General features: G+C 39.8%; 1 protein-coding gene across 2 annotated transcripts in view; it reads left to right on the top strand.

Moving 5' to 3' along the window:
- The window catches only part of b4galt6 (UDP-Gal:betaGlcNAc beta 1,4- galactosyltransferase, polypeptide 6), a 69,645-nt gene extending 53,195 nt beyond the window's left edge, over positions 1–16,450 (top strand). For both annotated transcript variants that reach the window (XM_072569735.1, XM_072569734.1), the window contains exons 7-9: positions 1,641–1,763; positions 7,567–7,668; positions 12,949–16,450. In XM_072569735.1, the coding sequence (XP_072425836.1) occupies positions 1,641–1,763; positions 7,567–7,668; positions 12,949–13,096 (373 nt within the window). In that variant the 3' untranslated portion in view covers positions 13,097–16,450. The remainder of the gene's footprint in view (positions 1–1,640; positions 1,764–7,566; positions 7,669–12,948) is intronic.
- Positions 16,451–16,812: the final 362 nt, after the last annotated feature.

Genomic DNA, 16,812 nt, shown 5'->3' with positions numbered 1-16,812 from the left:
AAAGACATTCCTGATGACCTGGGAATCCAGAACCAGGGGTCACAGTCTATGATTATGGAGTAGGCCATTTAGGACCAGGATGAAAAATGTCTGCACCCAGAGTGGCGAGCATGTGGAATTCTCTGCCACACAAAGCAGTGGAGGCCAAAACATTGAAATATTTTCAAGAAAGAGTTAGTTCTTGAGGCTCAAGGAATCAGTGTGTGGGGAGAAAACAGAAACAGACACTAAGTTGAATTAATAGCTGTGACCATGTTAAATAGCAGAGTAGGCTTGAAGGGCTGAATGGCCTCCTTCCCTTATTTTCTGTTTCTATGATCAAGAAAGATCCTGAAGGGAAGGAAAATGGCTATCCTTCCTTGGTCTGGCCAATGTGACTCCTGACCCTCAGCAATGTGGTTGATTTGTAACTACCCTCTGAAATACTTCAAAGCTACACTGATCAGGGGGCAATTAAGGGTGGGCAATAAATGCTGGCATAGCCAGTGATGCTAACATCTTATGAATGAGTAAAACAAAAGTTGTACTTTACATCATTCTCTCAAATAAAAATATAAATTTTGTTCATTCTGCATTCCACAACCTCCTGGGTCTTGTCAAAAACAAAGGTCTGTAACCTGTGATTATTTGTGTCGTTGCCTGATGAGGATAGCTTGCTGTGACCCCTGAGTTATATAGAAATTGTGGAACAGCAGCAGGTCACTCGACCTAATTAATTCTATGCCAATCTTTATTCTCCACATCTTCTCCATGTGTATCTAAGCCCAACAGCGTATCTTCTCCCTAGCCATCCCTTAAATGTGGCCACTGCGTTGATCATCAATAACTTTATAAACGGTTTCATCATTCAGAGAACATGAATGATTAACAGAGAATACTGAAGGAACTCCGCAGGCCTGGTAGCATCTAAGGGAATGTTTTGAGTCCAATATAACATGACTTCAGAACTGAACTCTTGAAAAAGAACACAACAGTTATAAAAGTTTGGTTCTGAAGAAGAGTCATACAGACCCAAAACATTAATTCTGTTTCTCTTTCCACAGATACTGCCAGACCTGCTGAATTTCTCCAGCATTCTATATATTTCCAGCATCTGCAGTGTTTTGCTTCTATTAACAATAATATTAATCCAGAATCTTTTTCTGTTGCTGCATGTTTTAAAAATTGAATAATTTTCATAATCTTTTGTGTATAAGCTAAAACAAAACTACAATGTTTGCTTTTCTTCTAACAAATGGCTGTTTCTTTGTCCTGTATGTTTTATTTTCTGGTTAACATATTTACTTTGAACTTAGAACTGAGAACAGTACTGCACAGAATGGCCCTTTGGCCCGCTATATTTTATCCTACTCTAACATCAATTTAATCTACCCATGTGCCTATCCAAGAGTTGCTAAATGTCTGCAATGTATCTGACTCCATTACCACTGCTGGCAGTGCATTCCATGTACCCACCACCCTCTGTGTATAGAACCTACCTCTGGCATCTTGAATATCTTTCTTAATGCATTAACAAATCACTGGGGTGAGTTCTCTCTTTCTATTTTCTTTTGGTGTCTTTTTGTTAAAAATTCCATACCTTGCAGTCCTTGGATGATTGTCTTTTTTTTTTAATCATTACCTCCCACCCCCTTTTCTAGTCTGCCATACAATGAGTTCTTCGGTGGAGTCAGTGGTCTAACAGTGGAGCAGTTCAGAAAAATCAATGGTTTTCCCAATGCCTTCTGGGGATGGGGTGGAGAGGATGATGACCTGTGGCGCAGGTAAGAATCGTTCATAAGTACAGATTTAAAGCTGGAGATTGTGGCTCAAAGCTGAGCTGACTTTTTCTGTTAAATATCTTACATTTTGGTGCATTCATATACCAGAGAGGAAAGCTGTTTGAATTGGAGACTGGATAATTAAATAGCATTCAGATGCAGTGCTCACAATCAGCTGCAAAAGTTAGAGGGAATTATTTAAACACCGTTCTCTCTCAATTAATGTGGCTCATTTTTTCTACCTTAAATGTTATGCTGCGAATTGGAGATTCTGGAATATTTCTTCTGAAACAGAATTGACTTAAGAGAGGATTGAGTAGAGGTTTTAAGTTGTAAATGGTTTTTGACTCTTCTGTCTTTGGGATTGATCTCCTTCTATCTACTTTTGTCTAGACTTACCATGAGTTTGAGCACATATATCAAATCTTCTCTGAAACTCTAAGGCAAATAAGGCTAGAAGTGTACACCATGTGTACGATCTTTTGATCTCTCTGCCTATAAATTCTGTGCTTTTCTTCGCTTCACTTGATGAAGGAGCAGTGCTCCGAAAGCTTGTGATTTCAAGTAAACCTGTTGGACTATAACCTGGTGTCATGTGACTTCTGACCTTGTCCATCCCAGTCCAGTATGGGCACCTGCACACAAAGGAGAACAGACTCTATTTAACTGATTTACCCATACATCTCAGGAACGCTGTTTGTAAATTTTCTCTACACCTTGCTTAAGATCTTCACAGATGTTAGAAGATAGGAAGCAATGTAGATACATCTCAATAATAAGAACCATGGTACCACAATTGTTGTTCTTGTACAGGATAGCAAATATAATTTGTAGCTATGTTGAATCATTTCATCACAGAATGGGTGGAAAGGAGGATGTTGGCGTCTGTGTTTTAGGGCTGTATTAGGACCAGATTGTTATTAGGTTTGCCCTCTTAGATTTGGAATGGTGTGCACTCTACCATCAAAGAAATGTTTTGAAGAGTGATATAGAATGGAGGAATGGCTGACATTTCACTGCCAGTTTCAGAGCACAGTGAAAGTGAACCCACATATTGCAGCTTATAAACTGACTCCCTTTCTTTCACTCCCCCACAGTCCTGATTTTATGTATACATGGTGTATAAGATGGTATATAAAACCTCCAAAAATTCGCCTACAATTACTACCATCTAGAAGATCAACGGCAGCAGATACACAGGAACCACCAGCCCCAATGAGTTCCCCTCCAAGCCACTCACCATCCTGAGTGGTTTGGAAATATGTCATAATTCCTTCAGTGTCACTGGGTCAAAATCCTGGAACTCCCTCCCGAACAGCATTGTGGGTCAACGTATCACATGTGGACTGTAGTGTTTCAAGAAGGTACCTCATTGCCACTTCCTTTTAAGGCTGCCCTATGGACAGGCAATAAATGCTAACGTGGCCAGCAATGCCCACCTCCCATGAGATGATTCTTACAAAAATTGACCCCCCCCGCCTCCCCCAGCTTTCGATCATGACTTGGTAGTTATCTTCAATGTTTCACCCCACAGGCTGGTGTTTTTAACCGACTAGTACCTTACAATTATGTGTAACAATTCAAATGCATGATATGTAATGTATTGCCTGGGAGTATAAGACACACCCACACAGCACAGACCTCGTGTCAGACTTTTTTAAATCAACTTGCTCAGAGTTGTTATTATGCAATTCTGAAGCAGGAGGAATGTGAAAAATGTTGGTGAATAAGTCGACTCCTGTTTTTAATTTTTTTGAGGCTTCACAGGCCACCGTCATGTCAACATTTTTGGTAGTAGGGAGGAACTTAAAAAGATTAATGCCCAAGAATTGAGCTAGATGAAATGGTGGAGGGGGGAGTAGAGTGAAATGGAGGATGAGTTGTGGTCTCATTCTGCAGTAGATAAATACTAGTGCTACAATAACAACAGCTTGCACTTACATAGAGTCTATAACACAACAAGCTCACAGGTGTATTAGCAAACAAAATTCAAAATTGAGCACACAACCTAGTAGCAAAGGTATCCAAATGTTTGATCAAACATTTTGAGAGAGAGAGAGTGCGAGAGTGTTGGGCAAGTTCAAGGAGGGAAAACCTGAGTTTTTAGATAGCTGAAGGTATGGCCACTGATAGTGATAAAAATTGGTGAGGTGCAAGAGACCAAGTTGGGAGCACAGATTTCTCTGAGGATTATAAGGATCAAGATCATAGAGGGATTTGAAAATGAGCATTTTAGAAGTGAGTTGTTGTTGGGATGAGAGCTAATGTACTGGATTAGTGATGCTGGAAGAGCACAGCAGTTCAGGCAGCATCCAACGAGCAGCGCTCTTCCAGCACCACTAATCCAGTATTTGGTTTTCAGCATCTGCAGTCATTGTTTTTACCTTGAGAGCTAATGTAGCCCAACAATGATGGGTGAACAGAACTTAGTTGAGTTAGGATCCAGGCAGTAGATTGTTGGGTGAGCTCAAGTTTAAGGAAGGTGAGCGGTTGGCCAGGGAAGCACTGGAATGGTTGAGTTGATAGGTAGCAAAGGCAGGAATGAGATTTTCAGCAATAACTGAACTGCTGCTGGAGAAGAATAAATGTGTAGGCTTTTTTGGCAATGCAAAGAAGTTTGGATCCTAACAGTACACTAAGGTTGTGACGAGGAGACTTAGAGGAGAGTAGTAAAAGGGGAGCAGAGTGAGATGTTGGACTTATTCAAAAAAAGGCTCAAAATAGGAAAAGAGGAAATTGAAATACAAGCATTATTATGATGTTATCGAGTATATTAATTGGGATGCAGGCAGTAAGTGAACTTTTTTCTCCAACATTGACTTTTGCTTTGTTTAATCACACTCAAGACATAGCTTTTCAATGTTAGGTAACTAGTCATCGAGTTATACAGCACAGAAACAGTCCGACTCATCCGTGTCCAACCAGGGATCCTAATCTGACCTCGTCCCATTTGCCAGCATTTGGCCCATATCTCTCTCAACCCTTCCTACTCGTGTAGCCAGACACCTTTTTAAATATTGTACCAGCTTCCACCATTCCTCTGGCAGCTCATACCACATACCACTTCAGTGTGAAAATGCCCCCCCACAGGTCCCTTTTTAAATCTTTCCCCTCTCACCTTAAGCATATGTCCTCCAGTTTTGGGCACCCGATCCTAAGAAAAAGACCCCAGACCTTGGCTATGCACCCAATCCATGCCACTCATGATTTAATAAATCTCTATAAGGTTACCCCTCAGCCTCCGACACTCCAGGGGAAAATAGCCCCAACCTATTCAGTCTCTCCCTATAGCTCAACTCTCCAACCCTGGCAACATCTTTGTAAATATTTTTCTGAATCCTTTCAAGTTTCACAGCATCTTTCCGATAGGAAGGAGAGCATAACTGAATACAGCGATCTAAAAGTGGCCTAACCAATGTCCTGAGCTGCAACTTAACATTCCAACTCTATACTCAATGCACTGACCAATGAAGGCAAGTGTGTGTCCCTCCTGTTCCCCAGGATTCCCTCCAACAACTTACCCACTACTGATGTCATGCATTTTCCTTACCACTTTTCTTAAATAATGGGGCCACATTAGCCATTCTCCAATCTTCTGGCATCTTGAGTGTCTAGCAATGATACAAAATACCTCCGCAATCTCTTCCTTAGCTTTCCACAAAGTTCTGGGATGCACCTGATCACATCCCAGGGATTTATCCACCTTTATGCCTTTTAAGATGTCCAGCTCCTTCTCTTCTGTAATATGTCCACTTGAAAAGTGTCCATCACAAGAATATGTCATTATTTACTTCCCCAAATTCTCTAGCTTCCATTTCTCATCATGTGGCTCATTCTGCATGCTGGAGCCAGTGTAATAACATACATATGACCCATTACCTGTGGTCAAAAGGAATATAACCATTTTAGTTTCCTGGCAGTACAGGGGGCTTCTAATTCCTTACAGTACTCTCCTCTGCACCTTCTGCCCCCCCCCCCCCCAAAAAAATCTGTGGCAACACCTCAGCTATTCAACATCCTTTTTTCTCAAAGCATAAACGCTGCTGTGATCATTTGAAGTTTTGATCTCTTGTATTTGTCCTGATGGGTCAAAGATGCACAGATTCAGCAATGTGTCTCTTTTCAGTGAAATTGGTTCTGTATTACGAGATGCCTGTTTGAATTTAAATTCCTTAGCTGCCACAGAATAATTTGAACTCCATCTTATTCATCCAAGATTCTGAGTATCTAATCTTGTCACAGTAATATTAAGCTTAATGTATCTCACGTACTATATTTTGTATGCATGTCTACTGAGCTCACAGCCGTTACTTTTCCAAGGCCCTGCGTTGTGTTAATCATTTTAACTTGCTCAGTTATGACTTACAGGCATCAAATCCACTGCATTGCAGTTCTAACTTCCTATGATGTAGTCCTTATTCTGTCCAGACATGACCTTTCATTACAGATCTCATCTCGGAGAAACTAACCTCCAATAAAATTGTGCCTATTCATTACAAATTACTAAGTAAAAACCGAAAGAACTGCAGATGCTGTAAATCAGAAGCAAAAGCAGGAGTTTCTGGAAAGCTCAGCAGGTTTGGCAGCATTTTTGAAGAGAAATCAGAGTTAACATTTTTGGGTCCAGTAAGTCTTCCTCTGAAAAGTCACTGGACCCAAGACATTAATTCTGATTCCCTTCACAGATGCTGCCAGACATGCTGAGCTTTTCCAGTAACTTCTGTTTTTGCATTAGAAGTTACTGATAGCTAACCATTGACTTTAGCAATATGTTATGAAATCTGTTCTTAGATAATGAAAAATTATTATGCACATTAACATTTTTCTTAGTTGTGTTTAGGTGAGTGGGCAGATGCATGGCAGATGCAGTTTAATGTGGTTAAATGTATGGTTATCCACTTTGGTGGCAAGAACAGGAAGGCAGATTACTACCTCAATGGAATCATTTTAGGTAAAGGGGCAGTACAGAGAGATCTGGGTGTTCTTGTACACCAGTCAATGAAAGCAAGCATGCAGATACAGCAGGTAGTGAAGAAGGCTAATAGCATGCTGGCCTTCATAACAAGAAGGATTGAGTATAGAAGCAAAGAGGTGCTTCTGCAGCTGTACAGGCCCCTGGTGAGACCACACCTGGAGTACTGTGTGCAGTTCTGGTCTCCAAATTTGAGGAAAGACATTCTGGCTATTGAGGGAGTGCAGCGCAGGTTCACGAGGTCAATTCCTGGAATGGCGGGATTACCTTACACTGAAAGACTGAAGTGACTGGGCTTGTATACCCTTGAGTTTAGAAGACTGAGAAGGGATCTGATTGAGACATAAGATTATTAAAGGATTGGACACCCTGGAGGCAGGAAACATGTTTCTGCTGATGGGTGAGTGCTGAACCAGAGGACACAGCTTAAAAATACGGGGTAGACCATTTAGGACAGAGATGAGGAGAAACTTCTTCACCCAGAGAGTGGTGGCTGTATGGAATGCTCTGCCCCAGAGGGCAGTGGAGGCCCAGTCTCTGGATTCATTTAAGAAAGAGTTGGATAGAGCTCTCAAGGATAGTGGAATCAAGGGCTATGGAGATAAGGCAGGAAGAAGATACTGATTAGGAATGATCAGCCATGATCATAATGAATGGTGGTGCAGGCTCGAAGGGCTGAATGGCCTACTCCTGCACCTATTGTCTATTGTTTTTAATATATAAATCTCAATTAATTTTTTCATTAAATCCACTAAGTGCACTAATAGAATATATTCCATGAAGTTTAAGGCAAATTGGCTGACTTACTAATCCTCTTTCTCATTCACGTTGCAGAGTTTCCTTTGCAGGATATAATGTGACAAGGCCAGAAGGAGACCTGGGAAAGTACAAATCGATCCCCCATCATCATCGAGGGGAGGTGCAGTTTCTAGGCAGGTAAGTAGTCAACCTTGCTGCATGTTTTCAAAGTGTACTGGAGACTTGTTAGAAAATACCCTTTACCTTTTTGATTTCTCAGTTCTGTAAGTGATTTGAAAGCATAAGTTTTGAGGACATTTCAAGTACTTTTGAAAATGCATTGCTTGGACATCCATTTGTGCTTGAAACTATTAATGATTGGAGACTTGATATGCTTAAAAGATTACCTTACTACTCCTCTTCTGAAATCTGGGTTTGATTCCACCCTAGTCACAGCATCACAGTTGTTCTCTGTGCTGACTAAAAGGATCCTGACTGGATTCTAAAATTCATAGTCACATGGACAAATGCAGGTTGATTAAAGAAAGCTAGCATGGATTTCTTAAGGGAAGATCATTTTATTTATTAACTTGCCAGGGTTATCTGAGGGGATGACAAAGCTGGCTGATTATATCAGTGTTGTTGGTTTGTACATGAACTGCCAGATGGTACAGTGCTGTGTAACAGATATGAGGAAAATTAGAACTCATGAATAAAAAGGACAGCAGTAACATGAATGCAAAATTGGCTAAAGCTGAGTTTCAGAAAACAGCGAGTAATTGTTAATGGATGTTTTTCAGGCTGGGGAATGTTTGTATTAGTTCTCCAGTGATCAGTATTGGGGACCATGCTTTTCCTGATGTGTACTAATTACCTAGACCTTGGTGTACTGGGTACACTTTCAAAACTTGTGGATGATGTAAAAATTGGAAGTATTGTAAACCGAGAGGAGGCTAGTATAGAACTCAAAAGAATATGACTAGTTGGTGGGTTGGGCAGTTAAGTGGGACATGAGCATTGTATTATGAGCCCAACTGATGGTAATGCTACACAGTTCAAATCCCAGAAAGAAACTCAACTTGATGGATCATATCTTTTTTAATCATTTAGTTAACTAATATGGTGGTTCGTCATCGAAACATATTCAAACAATGCTGCAGATTTTCTTTAACGGCAGGAGTTTATTGTACAAGAAAAGATTTTTTTTACAAAATCAACTTATCTTAGCAAAGTTTAAAGCACACAGCAAAATAAAGTTTTAAGCCTGTTTCCTGACTCTGTCAGTTACAGAGACTCTCATCCAGAATTATTACACCCCTGTCTCAACTTTTCAGGGTTCTTCTTAAATGATTCTTGAAAGATTCTTTGCCATCAGCTGTGGACAACATTCAATAAGACCTTTCCAAATCTGCTAACAAGACCTCTTTCTCAAATCTGAGAATCTCAACTTATTCTGTTCTAATAACCTGAAGATTTCTAACTAAACTCCTGATTTGGAAAACGCACAAATGTTTGCTGAGGTAATGGTACCCAGCTAACTGCCCTGAATGATCCCTTCTAGCAGATAAACTAAACTTACTTCAAACTCATCATTGATTCTCCGAATTAAACAAAACTTGTTTGTAAGCCAGTTTGCAACAAAGAGGGATTTCAGTCTGAGATTATGCTACATTAAAATATTCATTGGGGGATTTAATCTTTCTTTTCATTATTCTTTGGCATCACTTCTAAAGCCAGCACTTATTGCCGGTCCATAATTACCTATGAACTGAGTGGCCTGTTCAGTCACTTCAGAGGGCAGTTAAGAATCGCCCTATTGGTGGAGTCATGTGTGGGCCAGACCAGGTAAGGCCAGACCCCCATGTTTCATTCATGCCCTAAATCTGAGAATTATGATATGGAAGGAGGCCATTTGGGCCATAATTTCTGCACTACCTCTCCAAATGATCACGATAACTTGGTCCCATTCTTCTTTTCCAATAACCTTGCACATTGTTTCAAACATTCATCTAAAGTCCCCTCTTTCAATGGAATACTGGGGTAGTGGTATTATCACTGTAATCTGGAGGCCCAGACACATGTCCTGGAATATGGGTACATACCCCACCATGGCAGCTGATCAAATTCAAATTTAAATTTAATTACTATGTTTGAATTTGAAAGCTAGTCTCAGTAGTGTTGACCATTACTGTTGTTAAATGTCATGAAAACCCATCTATTTCATCAACATCCTATAGGGAAGGAAATCTTTGTCCTTAACTGGTCTGAATCTGGGTGTACAGCAATGTGGTTGACTCAAAACTGCCCTCTGGAATGGCCCCAGCAAGTTCAAAGGCAATTTGAGATGAGCAACCTTACTTGCAACACCCACATTCCATGAAAGAATAAAGGGGGGAATAAAAGGCAAAATGTACCCAACTCCTCCGATCTATCATTCTGCCCTCATTCCTGGAGCCAACTTTGTGAACCTATTCTGCGCTCCATCTAATGTGTTCACATCTGTCTTCCGGATTGTACATGATTCTGCACCTCAGGCCAAACCTGTATCTTTTAAATGATCAGCCGAATCTCCTTGCTCTTTTTTTCAATCTGTGCTCCTGTTAGTAAAGCCTAGGATACTCTATGCTTTAACTGTTCTCTCCACCTGTAATTACTTATGCATATTTACACCGAAATCTCTCTGCTGCTGACCCTCTGTTTGAGTAGTATGCTTTATTTTCTTCTGTATCTCCACTTTCTCTGTACCAAAATACATCTGCATTGCACTCCATTCGCCACCTATTTGTCCACTCCATCAAATTGCCGGTGTCTCTTTGCGTTCCACACAGTCCTTTTTCATTGGGTTTACTGTGTTTCTCAGTTCTGTATAATTCATTGCCTTTGAAATTGTGTCCAGTACACACAGATCTAAATCATTAAAATATATCAGGAAAAGCAAGGATTCCAGTATTGCTTTGTTCCACAATTCGCTTTTCCCATCCCCTCTCCAAAAAATTCCAATTCAAAAAAAATCTATTAACCATTGCTCCCCACTTCCTATTACTCAGCCAATTTTGTATCTGTGCTACCACTGTCCCTTTGATTCCATTAGTACTAATATGGTTCACAAGTCTGTTGTGTCTCACTGTTAAACATTTTGAAAGTCTGTGTCCACTACATCAGAAGCATTAGTCTCCTCAATCCTCTGTTATCTCTTTAAACATTCCCAGTATGTTACTTGAGCATAATTTTACCTTCAGGATTCTGGATCACCTTAACTAACCCACGCTGTCCATTTTATCATATGCTAAAAGATCGCTTCTTATAAGAATTTCCACTGAGGCAAACTAATTGCTGGCCTAAATGTGACGCAATTCTCAATCCTCTGATACCACCCGAGTCTGAGGCAGCATGAAAAATTATGGTTAATACTTTTGCAAGTTCCACACTCCATCCTTTTAATATCCTTGGATGCATCTCATCCAATCTTGGTTCCTTGTCAGCATTGAGTGCAGACAATCTAATCCTATAGCTAATCTTTAACCATTTTGAGCCCTCCTAGCATCAGAGCTTGTTCCTTTGTCTTAGTATTGTCTACCTCTTTGCTTGGGTATTATTTACCTCTTTGGTGAAGACAGATGCAAAGGCAAACTGGTGGCATTGGGTAATGTCTCTGAAATGGCTATTCTGGAGCTTCAGGCTCATGTTCTGGGCACATGGGTTTGAATTTCCTTGGTAGCTGGTGAAATTTGAATTCCATTAAAATAGCACCTAGTGAAAACCTCCAGAAGGAACTCAGCCCCAGCTGTGTTCAAATCCAACCACCAACCCTCCACCCACCCAAAACAAACTAGTGCTAGCATTCCAGGAATCTAAAGTGCTCTCTTCAACATAATGCCAGTCATACATTAGTCTATCGTATCCTCTTTATTTCTGCACTCATTAGCAATCCAACAATTACTGTGTTTGATAATCTGCTTGCTAACTTATAACCTAGCTCCCTGAACTCTGACTGCGACTACGTACCCCTTCCTATCCATGTCGTCAGTGCCTCTGGCTGATCTCACACTCCCAGAATAACGTCCTGCAGTCATTCTGTCGCTTCCTCAACCCTGGAACCAGAGAGACAGTGTAACATCTGAGAGTCTCCTCTTTCACAATAAAAATACCTATTTGCTCCTTACCTAGCAACTGCCCCATCTCTTCTGTTCTACTCTTCAGTATAGCTGAAGGTGTCATGGGCTTGGCTATTGCTGCTCTCCTCTCGGGCCATTGCTCTCACCAGTATCTCAAATGGAAAACCCATTTTAGCGAGCAAAATTGTCACAAGGACTCCTGCTACCTTCCTGGTTCTCTTGGACTGCCTGGCGGTCAACCATTACCTACTTGTCCAGGTATCCATATCCAGAGGTCAGACCACTTCCTGAAATGTGTTAATGAGTCTAGCTGCTGCTGACATTGCTCCCCTTTCCCCTGGTTGAGGATGAGAAGAGTTTTGGGAGAGGAGGACAGGACATAGGGAAGATGGTGACTGTGTAGCTGAGAGACACATGTTATGTTTGGGGATGTGGCAGAGACTGATTGACGGGGTGATCCCACTCCCTTGTGTTGTCTTGTTGGCCACCATTTCTTTGCTGAGGTTGCCCTTCTATGCCTAGTGACTGTTGGAATCTAGTGTAGAAGGTGATGAGGGGATCAGAAGGAATGGGCTCATCACCACCTCCTGGAAGGGCCTCTCCCCAGGTCAGTAAGACAGCTGGAATGGACTGTCTTTATTGTCACAAGTGGAAGCTTCTGTTGGTCTCCTACAACCTCCCCAAATCCTGGTTAGTTCTTCTATTTGTGCCATCTTGGAAACTAGCTATGCTGCTTCTGCCACTTGATAATTCCATCGAGAGCCTCTTTGCATGTGTGTTCTCATTACACCACCTAGGAGTGCTGAGTACAGCATTCACAGCTTTAGTAGAGATGCTTAGTGGCTTTGACAGGAAAGCCATGGAGGAAGTTTTTCAACTCTTCAGAAAGGCAGTAATTCAAGTTAAAGTAAACACAGGAAAAATGAGTGCATTTAAAAAAAAATTTCTGCAAATTATGGAAGCCTTCAATAGGAACTTTCAATAGGGAATTGGAAATTTGCAAGTCTGTTGGGAAAGAATATGGCATGGATTAATCTTTTGAAAGAACCAGTGTCAGTAAGGTAAAGGTGAAATCACCATGGTCCCATAGGGCTGCCCTCTCATTGGAGAGAGATGGCTGATGGTAGTTTAACCTGAAGGTGAGGTTGAGCAGGTGGGACCTTTATGGGAACCTCAGCCAGTGCAGGAATTGAATCCACATTGTTAGTGTCACTCTCCATCACAAGCTAGCCATCCAACCAACTGAGCTAAACTAATGTGGATCAAATTGTCTGTTTCTTTGTTGTGTAATTCTGATACTTGTACCCCAGGTTGGATTATTATGCTATGTTTTTGATCATTCCAATGTTTTTTTTCCCCACAGATATAAATTATTGAGGTATTCTAAAGAACGTCAGCCCCTGGATGGGTTGAATAACCTAAAGTATGCTCCAAATATAACTCTGCACTTTTTGTACAAAAATATAACAGTGAACCTTACACCAGAGTTGGCTCCTGTAATTGAAGGTTAAAGAGGATGGGGCCATCTGACATTTTAATGGCTTTTCTGGAACATTGTGGATTTCAGAACATTTTTGTTTAATGGCAGTTCAGTGAAGGACTTTAAGGGTCTTGAGGAACAGCCAAACTACCGCAGCTGTGGATGATTTAATGACGGCTTGAGTCCTGAATTTTGAACAGCTGATTGTACCTGCATGTCTTAGTAGCGTTTGCTAATGAATTCGCCCTGCATTTTGCGAAACAACATGCCATCATTCTGAAATCAAGAGGTTTACAGCAGGACTACTCTGACTGTTAAGTCCTTGCATTATTGTCTTAGCTTTCTCGTCGTGATCAGCTGTTCTTGTATAAAGGTGTTAAAGCCAATAGAATTTCCATTTATATGTATTGCATAACATATTGTATTTTTAGCTAAAATGAAGGCTTGAAATAATGCTGTGGATTTGTAAATATACTGTAAAATTGTGCACTTTGCCACTCCTTTTTTATACCATTAAACTAATGCATTTGTGTGATGTTCCTTTTAAAAAGGAGATATATTATATATATATATATGTGTGTGTGTGTGTAACTTGGCATGTAAGAACAAAATGTATATAATCTTTCAGACACATCATTTAATTTCCTTTACTGAACAATGGGAAGATTGCAATATATTGTCTGGTTGCTGTTAGCTAAAACCATACCTTGTTACAGTAGGATTCTACACTGCCAAGTCACTTCACCTTCTGGTTTTGATTTGAAAAATACTTTTTTTTGTTCTTAAAGTAAAATGAGTTTAGCTTTGGATTATCTGCTGATGTGTGGTATAGTGCTATCTGATTCATTTATGTGTTTGGGGAAGGAAAGCTTCAAACCAAGATGTGGGGGAAGTTGGGAAGGAAACAGGGGTGGGGTAGGTATTTGCTTTTAAAAGAATTGAAGATAAGCTACAAGCTAAACCAAATCTCCTCTTGTAGGGTTGTGCTGTCTTAGTTGCTGAGGAGATGGTGCAAAGTTATTGATGGTTCTCATTACAAAACCAACTTTCTTGCCACACTGTTCTGACTGGCTGACCATCTTTTATCGTTCCCCTGCATGTTGAGAGATATGGTGTTTATGCACTTGCCGTATTAGGGAAGTGAAACATTGTTTTCTATAATAGTTTCATGGTGGGGGTGGGTGGGGAGGACTGCAAGCATTCTAAAATTTAATACGAGTGTGCTAACATTATTTTCTTAAAAATAACATGCGGTCAGTGACTGGATATAAGTTTAAGAACAAAATTCCATGAATTGCTGAATACATGCCAGTACTATTCAAATAATGGAATGATTCTGTGCAAATAGTTTCCTTTCAGATAATGTCCCATTCCTTTAAGCTGGGATTTGTTGACTGTCTTTGAGAACCTGCCTTTTACTTTTGGTTTAACCTGATGGAAATTGATACAACTGATGGTCTCTACCATTAAGGGAAGGGCAACATGCATTCCCCTTCAAATTCTTAAAATAATCTGTTTTCTCATTTTGTCTGTTCAAAATGTGTGGATTCTTTGAAGAGCCTGAGAAACATTTTTCGTTACTGATCTCTGAATTAGTGCAGCAGCTCTTCAGCTGTGGATGAGCCTGGTATTGTTTGTTTTCATTGTATATTTGAAATTCTTTTCTATGTAACTTGTCAAAATTGTCATTAATTCACTCTTTAGAACCTTGCCCTATGCTTTTTGTTCAGGGTTTCTACTTTTGTCAACTGTGCTTGAATACACTTGGAGAGTGGAAACCATGCAAAATGGTTCCAAAAATGTCATAAGTAGTCAAAAAGAGTTGATTGATTTATAAAATTCAATCAAACAATGTTGATGAAGAAATGCAGGTGCTTCATGAGTACTAGAAGAAAATAAATCCACAGGGGCTTCAAAAAAGAGCAAACTTTTTTACTGTAAGGCTGGGTGTTTTACTGTAGACAGTACTAGCTAAGGGCGCAGAACACACAGCTGCTGTCACTAGTGACTATATCATTCAGACTTTGGTTTGTCTGCCAGTTGCAGATAACTTAATTCAGTTTATTTCTAATCACCTAATCTAATACTGGATAGAAAGAAGGCTTAAATCATCAAGCGAAAAGGATAAGAACTGTAATATCGTGACAAAAGTTGTGCTCATAAATCTTATGCTTATTATAATCAGGTTCACGTTATACAGAATTAGAAGTTGCAAGATTGTCTTTAAAGAATGGAAATATAACTGGCAAGATCTTGTTTGAGCTGATGCTGTCTCTTTGTAGAGCTGAATGGACATAACGTTTGATGCTTATCCTCCTAACTGGTGCATGGTATGAAGGTATCTGAGGGGAACCTTTAGAGTTTTGGAGGAGGGATGTGCTGTGAATAACAAAAAAAATTGATTTCTTTTTCCATCTAATTTAAAGATTGTTAAGTCGAGACTGAAGATTAAATATTAGGGGACTTCTTGCCCTCTGTAATCCACAGTCTGATTTTGTAGAAGTTAAGACACCAATCATCAAATAATTATTAAACAATAGTTGTGTCAAATCCAGTTCCAGCCCTTTCTTTTTTAAAACAAACTATTTGACATACTCCCTTGTTTGGCTTCTAAGTGACATCTATCACCTAGCTAAAAATTATTATGATTTTCTGGTAGGGAAACTTATTTTAAAGAAGACTGCATTCTAAAACTTTATTTTGTTTAAATACTTGAGGTAAAGGAGCTTAAGTTTCGTCCCTTAGTTTGTAGTTTTCATTAATCTTGATGTGAGTTGTTAAGATTTTCTAATAATCTCTTAAGGTAAAAACAATGAGTGCAGATGTTGGAAACCAGATTCTGGATTAGTGGTGCACCACTAATCCAGAAGATAATAATCTCAACCCTAGTAAGGTGGTGTACGTGTATGCGGTCTGCATTTTTTTTTTGAGTATCTTGGATGATTTTATTTCTCAGTATTAACTCTACAGATTGTGCACTTTAATGTTTGTCTATACATGTTTTATATAAAAAGTGTCTATGTATTGGATTCTAAATTGAAAGGGAAGAAACTGCATTTGCAGTTAGTGAAAGCAGGTAGTAGGTGGCAGCAATAATTAAGAGTTTAGCTCAAATTCCAATGACCATTTGCTGAGTTGCCAATCATATGACAGTACAATTACAGGTTCTTTACACCATTCAAAATACAGTATAAAGCCAGTTCAAAGGCAAAATAATTTATTGTAGCATGCTGCAGGAAGAATTAAAAGGCATGCAAAATTGTAAAAATCACAGTTACCTGTGATGAATTATTTCTAAGAATCTCTGTTGTCTTGTGGGTGTGTTGATAATATTTGTATGTTTTGTATCATTCTTTTATGAAAATAAACAATACCAGCACTGAAAGGCCTTGTGTTGAATTTTCTATGTAGTTTCTGGGGTTAAAAGTTGCTACATTACTGGACTAGTAGCAGGGATTGGTTAACTCAGTTGCCTGTAGCGGTGGTTACAATATACAGTGAGGCCAACATTGAGTTCAATTCCCACACTGCCCGAGATTACCATGGAGGTGCTCCTTTGTCAAGCTCTTTTGAATTTCAAAGGAGCGTAGGTAAGTTATGATTACCGTTGCTTTAAACTCCCCACCAGTTATTCTGCTCTCTCATCAAGTCTGATGGGAACATGGCAACTTCACCTATCAGTAATGCAGAGCCTTGGAGTCACGATTCAGATGTAGAAGTTCAAAATCTAACAGCATCGGGAGCGTT

The sequence above is a fragment of the Chiloscyllium punctatum genome, chromosome 5, assembly GCF_047496795.1.
Source record: "Chiloscyllium punctatum isolate Juve2018m chromosome 5, sChiPun1.3, whole genome shotgun sequence".
NCBI classification, from domain to species: domain Eukaryota; kingdom Metazoa; phylum Chordata; class Chondrichthyes; order Orectolobiformes; family Hemiscylliidae; genus Chiloscyllium; species Chiloscyllium punctatum.
This window is presented reverse-complemented; position numbering and strand designations above follow the sequence as displayed.